General features: G+C 57.7%; 1 protein-coding gene across 1 annotated transcript in view; it reads right to left on the reverse strand.

Annotated features, from left to right (window-relative positions):
• ANGPT4 (angiopoietin 4) overlaps nt 1–7,150 on the reverse strand; it is a 41,712-nt gene extending 34,562 nt beyond the window's left edge. Inside the window, exon 1 of the mRNA XM_080814014.1 lies at nt 6,689–7,150. Coding sequence (XP_080670140.1) covers nt 6,689–6,997 — 309 coding nt within the window. The 5' untranslated portion in view covers nt 6,998–7,150. The remainder of the gene's footprint in view (nt 1–6,688) is intronic.
• Between the last annotated feature and the right edge of the window lie 538 nt (nt 7,151–7,688).

Here is a 7,688-nt window from a genome sequence, read left to right on the forward strand (position 1 = left end):
ATAAACCTGTCCCTCGCTGGGGGGAAGCTGCTTGGGGGCCCGCTGCCCCTGTGGAGCCCTCGGTCATCCCTAGGCCAAGGGCATCTGTGCCAGCCATTTCTAGGTTCCCCTCTTGGAAAAATAACCCCATTTCTCCAAGAAGCAGATGCTGTTCTCTCTCCCTGCCCCCCAGTCCCAAACTGCTTAGAAAGCAGCCAGCGGTGAGGTTAGGAAACCAAACCCCAAGACATTCTGTTCGGCAACTGAGATTCATTTCTTGTTTGGATAACCGAAGGCCGAAAATGCCAAGAATTTACGGGCAGCCTGGGGAGGCTGGGGCAGCTGGGAGTCCGGGGCCAGTTTGGGAGGGTCTTGGGCTGGGCCAGGAACCCACGCTGCGCTCTGCTGGATGTGCTTTTGACCCACATCCAGCCGGGCAGGGCCTTGCAAGCGCCGAACTGAGGTCTGGAGCTCTTCTGAGGTTTGGCGTCAGGGATCTGGAGTGAGTAGCAGAGGCTGGGGGCAGTGCCAGGTTGGGAGGCTGCTGTCCAGCCCCTCTTCCCTCCCCACTTGGCTTTGGGGTGCAGAGAGGGAAGAGAAAGAGGCCTCAGATGAGCACCCTGGCTGAGGGGTGGGCACTGGTCATTGGCTTGTGGGTCCTGGGTGTTCTGGGGTGGACAGAGCTTGTGGACACCCAGGAAGGTAGAGATGGGAGGGCTGGCCCATCCAGTGGGGGGAGGGAAGGAGGGTCTGAGAGAGAGACAGGGAGAGACCAGTGGCAGAGACACACACAGAGATAGAGGCAATGTCAGGGCCAAGGTGAAGGTCCCAGGAGAGAGACCCACGAGAGGCAAAGAGACACAGAGATAAAAAGGGAGAGGCAGGGGCGCCTGGGTGGCTCAGTGGGTTAAAGCCTCTGCCTTCGGCTCAGGTCATGATCCCAGCGTCCTGGGATTGAGCCCCGCATCGGGCTCTCTGCTCAACAGGGAGCCTGCTTCCTCCCTTCTCTCTCTGCCTGTCTCTCTGCCTACTTGTGATCTGTCTGTCAAATAAATAAATAAAATCTTAAAAAAAAAAAAGGGAGAGGCAGAGATACGTGAAGAGGTGAGCAGAGAGGGACCACTGTCACTGGGACCGGGGAGAGAGCAGAAGGCCCCATGGTTTTGGGGTCTGACATCTGCCCTGCCTCTGGGACTCCAGCAACTCAGAGGAAGTTGGGCTGCCCTTGTGGCCTGGGTTTCCCTGCTCTCCTCATCTGTAGAATGGATCCTGCAACAGGAGAAGGCAGAGTAGGGCACTTTCTGGCAGAGACTCAGGTCAACTCAGGGAATGACAGTAACAGGAGGGACCCTTCCCTGAGCACCTGTTGCAGGCAGATGCCTTTCCAGTTCTGCTTCTCTTTGGCCCACATCAAACTCTCTTATCGCAGGGACTAGGCACTGAACGCAGGGCCAGCGCGAGGTTGCCCAGGCAGTGGACCCAGGAGGCCCCACCATGCTGCACAGCCTGCTGGGGAAGCCTGCCCACCCCCGCCCCCTCTGGCTCTGTCCGCTCACCCCCTCAACATTCCTGGCTGCAGCTTTCCATCCAGATGAGAGGGTGGAGCAGAGCCAGGAGCTGATGCGCAACCGACCCAGACCACCGAGAGAAGACTCCAGACGTGAGTCATTAGGGCAGAGGCAGCCCAGGGGGAGGAGGAGGAGAAGAGTAGAATGAAGAAGCGGAGGGGAGTGAGGAAAGGGGAGAGGGAGTAGCCCCCCACCCCATGCTCCCCAAACACAGGCAGGAGGACACCAGCCAGCTGGCCGACTCCATGCTGGGACAAGGGAGTGAGTGTCAGGGATTTGGGAATTCTGAGGCACTAGGGAACACCCCCCTCCCCAACCATCTTTCGGATCTTGCCTCAGCCACCTCCCTGGCACCCTCTAGAGTCAGGAGAAAGGACCTGGAGTTTGGAGTGAGACTCCAGGCTTGCTGTCACTGCAGGTGACTCCCGAAAGTCCCCTTCCCCTGTTTCCTCACCTGTGTACTGGGTGGGTTGGGGGGTGGGCAGGGGACAGGGGCTGGAGTCGGGGGGCATGGGCCGAGCAGGTGCTGGCCACTGGCGGCTGGCAGCAGGGAGGGTCTCTTCTACGTCCACCCTGATGATTGGAATTTTTTTTTTAAGATTTTATTTATTCATTTGACAGAGAGAGATCATAAGTAGGCAGAGAGGCAGGCAGAGAGAGAGAGAGGAGAAAGCAGGCTCCCCGCTAAGCAGAGACCCCAATGCGGAACTCGATCTCAGGACCCTGAGATCATGACCTGAGCCGAAGGCAGAGGCTTAACCCACTGAGCCACCCAGGAGCTCTGATGATTGGAATCTTCCCGAGAGCTCGATCTGGGGAGGCCAGACCTCTCCACTCATCCCCAGTAATCCCTAATGGCGATGGTGGTGATGATGATGTTTCTACATCAGCATATTGTGAATCTCATTTTTTTTCCTCCTCTGAGATGTTACCACAGAAACCAAAAAGAGGCCTTTGGGTTTCAAAGACTCTGAGATAGGCCCAGCCCAAAGGGCATGAAGGGGGCATTCAACCAAGAGCAAACACCTGCTTGGACCCCAGCAGAGATCAGGCGGGACCGGGAAGCCCTAGAGGACACCAGCAGGGACAAGCGACATTGCCAGCCCCCAGGTGATTGGGCTGGGGCCCTTGGACTGATTTGTCCGGGGCTGAGCCGCCCTCACCCAGCAGTGCCAGGCTCAAACTAGTGATGCGGCTGAATGAAGTAAGAGCCCATTGATCCTCTCCATCTGGCTGGGTCTTCATGGAGCACACGCTCTGCCTGGGGCAGCAGGCTGAGAGTGGTGTGGGAGCCATCTCAGTGGTCCTCCTGGCCATCCCCCAGCATGTTGCCATTTGCTCCATTTTGCAGATGGGGAAACTGAGACTTGCTCATCCACAACCACGTGGCAAGTGTCAGACTGGGATGTGAACTCAGGTCGGCTTGACTCCAACACTGGCATTCTCTGCCCCATGGACATCTAGAGAGGACATTGCACTTCAGGCTGAAGAGGTGGCCCGAGGGGATCTGACCTAAGAGCTTCTGGTCTAAATCCATCCTTTGGCTCAGTTCATGTTGCCCGAGCACCAGGCACCCAGGGGAATCAAAGAGGGATGAGTGGGTGATGCTCGGAGTAGAGAAGCCAGTGGGAAGGTGACAAGGCCTATGTGGGGTGGCAGCTGGGGAGACAGGACGATGAACCACAAGGAGAGAGGCCAACGCCACAAGGTGGGTGGGACCTGCTGCCTGGGGACAGGTGGGCATGGAGGACAGCCCAGAGCTGCAGAAGGCCTTAACAGAGACAGGTAGGCAGGGAGGGAAGAGCTGAGAGTCGGGCAGCTTTGGGGTTGAGGCACCATGATCTCTCAGAGGGGAGACACCTGCGGGGTCACGGTCATGGATTTGGGGCTCGGGAAACTCTCAGATGCCGATTCGGTGTCATCGGGGGCAGGTGAGAGACAGTGCCACAGGAGCGCTGGGGGAGGCCCTGGGGACAGTGTCATAAAGTGTGAGAGGGAAGGAAGAGCGGGGACAGAATCCTGGGCAACACTAGCATTTCAGGGGTTGGGGGAGGAGGCCTATAGCAACTGGAGGGACTCAGGGATGTTCACGCATCCGTGCATTCGTTCACTCCGCAGACATGTAAGGAGCACCTGCTCTGCCAGGCGCTGTGCCAGGCTCTGGGCACTCAGTCATGAACAAAGCAGCTATGATCCTTGCTCTCCTGGAGCACAAAGACCCACAGAAGTGCTTTAAGAATGGGTAGTGGGACGTGCAAAGAGAGAAAACCAAAGTCAGGTTGAGGGGATGCAGAAACGGAGGGAGGGTGGCTGTTTTAAATGGAGCGGACAGGGAGAGCCTCCCTATGGAGGTGACATTTAAGCAGAGACCTGAGGGGGGCTGGGTGAGTCATGTGGGCATCTGGGAGAAGGGATGTTCTAGGGACTAAGGATTTTTGCTTTTATTCCAAAGAAATGGGAGCCTCAGGAGGGTTTTATGCGGAGGACGGACAGGATCTAACCTAGGGTCCCTCTGTCTGCTAAGAGAATGGACTGTGGGGGTCAGGGTGGAAATAGGGAGCCCAGGGCGGCTGCAGAGGGAGGGAAAGCGGTTAGGAGGTAGGTCAGGGGAGGCGTGTTTTGTGGCTGAGGACCTGCTGATGGAGACTGTTTCTGGAAGGATAGTACTGGCCAGCAACATTAAATTTGTCATGAGATCAAGTATGATGAAGACTGAGTTGTGGCCTTGGGATGTGGGAGGTGGTATGTGGGAGGAGACTTATGGGGAAGGAGTACATGGGAGGTGAGCAATGGAGGCAGGTTGTGTGGACTTCTGAGAACCAGGCCAGAAGTCGGAGAGGTTGTGGGCTGGAGAGGAGGTGTGTTTCCTCTACTCCTCCTTCTTCTACTTCTACTTCTTTTTTTTTTCCTTCTTTTTTTTATTTAAATGGAAGATACTTAGATGGGATCAAACCCTGAGAGGAAGAATCAGCAGAGAGGGAGCACAGGAGGGGATAGTCGGCTTGGGGAAGTTCAGGGGCTGTAGGGGTTGGGGATGGGATCTGTATCCTAGGAAGGAACAGCAGGCTTGGCCCCTGAAGGAACCTCTTCCTTCTGAGCTGAAGAAAACTCCTGGGGACTAGTGGATGCGTGGGTGAACCTGCAGGTATGGGAGAGGCAGCTGAAGGGTGGCTCTCCCTTTGTTCCCATTTTTCACTGAAGCAGGGGGTCATTGGTCTGGTGAGAGGATGGGGGACAGTAAAGATGGAGGCTTGAGGAGGAGGCAAGGTTTAGAATGACCCTCACGGAGCAGGAAACACACAGACTTCAAGGCTGCATGGAGCCCCCACTCCAGCATGGGAGGGCAAGAACCTTCTCGAGGGGACCTTGGGGTGTGGTTGCGGCAGGCTGGCAGTGTGGCAGAGCAGGGGGATGGGAGGGCAGATAGGCAAGGGACTATGGGGAGATGGTGAATGGGGGGGGGGGCGCTGAGATCAGGGCAGGAGTAAGACAGGCAGTTAAGTGTGCCCGTAAGTGATATGCAAGTGTGTGCAAAGCGGGTTGGTTAGTCTCTCGTAGGGCAGTCTCCCCACCTTGGGGACGGATCAACCCAGGTGTGCTCAAGGCAATTCTTTGGAAAATAGAGGAAACCATCAGAACTTCAATTGACATGATGATTTTGTAGGTCACCTTTTTGAAAATGGAGGGTTCCTTTTCATTTTATTCCCTGTACTTGCATTAATATGGGTACATGTGCAAAAAATATTAAATAAATACGCATGGACGCTGTTTGGTGATTGGGTGCACGATCTGAACAGTTTGGAAAGCAAGGAGTGAGAAGGCACTGCTCCTTGGAGACGCTCCCTGTCGGTTGCTCTGTACTGTGTAATACACCTGAAGGCTCTAGGAGTCGGGTCACTTCCCTCCATCGTATGTCGCTGCTCAGGCCGTCCTCTGCACCTGCGGCCTGGGTCTCACTCTCTCCCTCCATTGCTCCTACTTAGGGCCTCCTGGCACCCCGTCTGGGAACTCACAGGACACCCTTCCTGCCCGCAGGCCTGTGCGGGGCCACGCCAGCTTTGTTCATCTCTGTGCTCAGTGCCTTGTCGCGGGCCCGGCACACAGCGGGTGCTCACTGTTTGCTGAAGGAATGAGGACAGAGGACTCTGGAGCGGTTCTGGCCTTGGGCCAGAGCAGCCGGGGGTGTCCTCAGCTCCTCACCAACAGGGCTGAGTGGCCCCCCCTGCAGAATAAAGCAGGATCTCCCCAGCCCCGTCCCGCTCCATCCAGGCCTCCATCTCCGCTTGCCTGGCAGCTGAGCAGCCCCCTCCTCGGGCTCCCAGAATGCACCCTGCTCCCTGCAGGGTATTTTGTTCAGAACAAATCAGCTGTGTCTCCCCTGTTCCAAGGTCTGCACTGGCTCCTGCAAAGTTCAGAGCAAGAGCCAGAGTCCTCCCAGTGGCCCCCCCAAGGCACGACATGGCCTGCCTCCCCTTGCCTCTCAGATCAGCTCGAGCACGCACCCCTCTCTTCCCTCCTTTGCTCCATGTTCCCCAGGCACCCTGACTGCATTCCCACCTCGCAGTCTTTGCACTTGCTGGCCCCTTTGTAGAGAACGCCTTCCCAGCAGGTATCCGCATGGGCTGCTACATTACCTTACTTGTTCTCTGGGTTTAAACATCACCTCCTCCGAGAAGTCCTCTCAGATTATCTGACCTCAAATAGCCACCCCGTCACCGCTCACCCTCTTCCCGCCTCATCTTGCTTCACCATCTGACATAGCGTATATTTGTTGCTCATCTCTTTATGGCCCCCACCAGGCCAGCAGGGGTCATATTGTTCTGTGTACGGTTATATCCCTGGTACCTAGGATGGGCCAGGCCCCGGATCAGAGCTCAGTGGATTTTGCTCAGATAAGGGAATGAATGGCTGTGAGGGAGCCAGGTTTCCAGCTCTGAGCCTGCCTCGTTCTTCTGTGTGGCATCAGGGCCATCCCTGTCCCTCTCTGTTCCCCATTAGCCCAGTCTGTACAAATCAGAGACTCGGGTTCGATCAGCCTGGCCTTTGCGCTGGGGAAGGCTTCTGGGGAGGACCCCTCACCTATCCATCCGGACATGCCCCTGTGCCTCCCCACACCATCCCCCTGCAGGCCCAGCCCTTACCTTCTGCAGCCACTGAGTGTTGTTCTCCAGCACCTTTTCCAGCTGTTGCACTCGCTGCGCAGGCCAGTCCCCTAGGTTCAGGGCGGCAGCTGGCGAGTCCCTCTGGAGGCTGTTGGAGCCCCCGAAGGGCTCCGGCTCCGGCGGGCAGGGGTCTGGCTCGGGCAGCACGAAGGTGTAGCTGCACTGGCCGTGCTGGACACGGTGTGCCCGGCGGCGCCCGCCCGCCTCCTGCCCCCTCCGCTGGGCCACGGTCACGGAGGCCACGACGAGGAGGAGGCCGCCCAGCAGCATGGCCAGCCGGGAGAGCATCCGGAGAAGTGGCAAGGGCGAGAGCTGCGGGCTCAGAGCCCCCCCCCACCCCCCCGGCGCTCCGCCTGCTCCCCACCCGGCTCTGCGCCCCGGATGTGGCGGACAGGCCTGCCCCCCGAGCCCCGCAGCAGCAAAACCCTGCTTGGCCGATCTCTGTCCAGGCGGCTATTTATACTTGCTCCAAATACCACAGCTGCTCGGCTTCCTCCCACCGCCCGTGCTCCCGCCCGCAGACACCCCCTCACCTTGAATCTTCCCCCTCTCCCTTCCTTCCTCCTCGCTCCTGCCCACGGCTGCCCTGTCCCCCCACCGGCCCTGCTCCCCCAGCTTGGCCTGGCCCCTGAGTTCTTTTATTATCCAGTGGAGGCTTGGACTCCCTGTGAGAAAGAAAACAACACACACACACACACACACACACTCACACGCGCCAAACCCCCAAAGCTGCCGCGGCTTCAGAAAACCAAGCCCAACTGAACCCTCTCTTCCTGTCTCTGTCTCTCTCTCTCTCTCTGTCTCTCTCCAAACTCCCCCCACCAAGGCTGGGATCTCAAGTTTCAGTTCCCCTTCCCCTTCCCGCTCCCCCCCCACCTTCCCCCTCTCTGATTCCATGTTAGTGCTTGGAACACAAGCGAAGTGACCCCAGAGAGAGCAAGGCGGGGGCAGAGGGGTGAGGCTGGGGAGGAGGTAGTGA

The sequence above is a fragment of the Martes martes genome (genome assembly GCF_963455335.1).
Source record: "Martes martes genome assembly, chromosome: 9".
In the NCBI taxonomy this organism is placed as follows: domain Eukaryota; kingdom Metazoa; phylum Chordata; class Mammalia; order Carnivora; family Mustelidae; genus Martes; species Martes martes.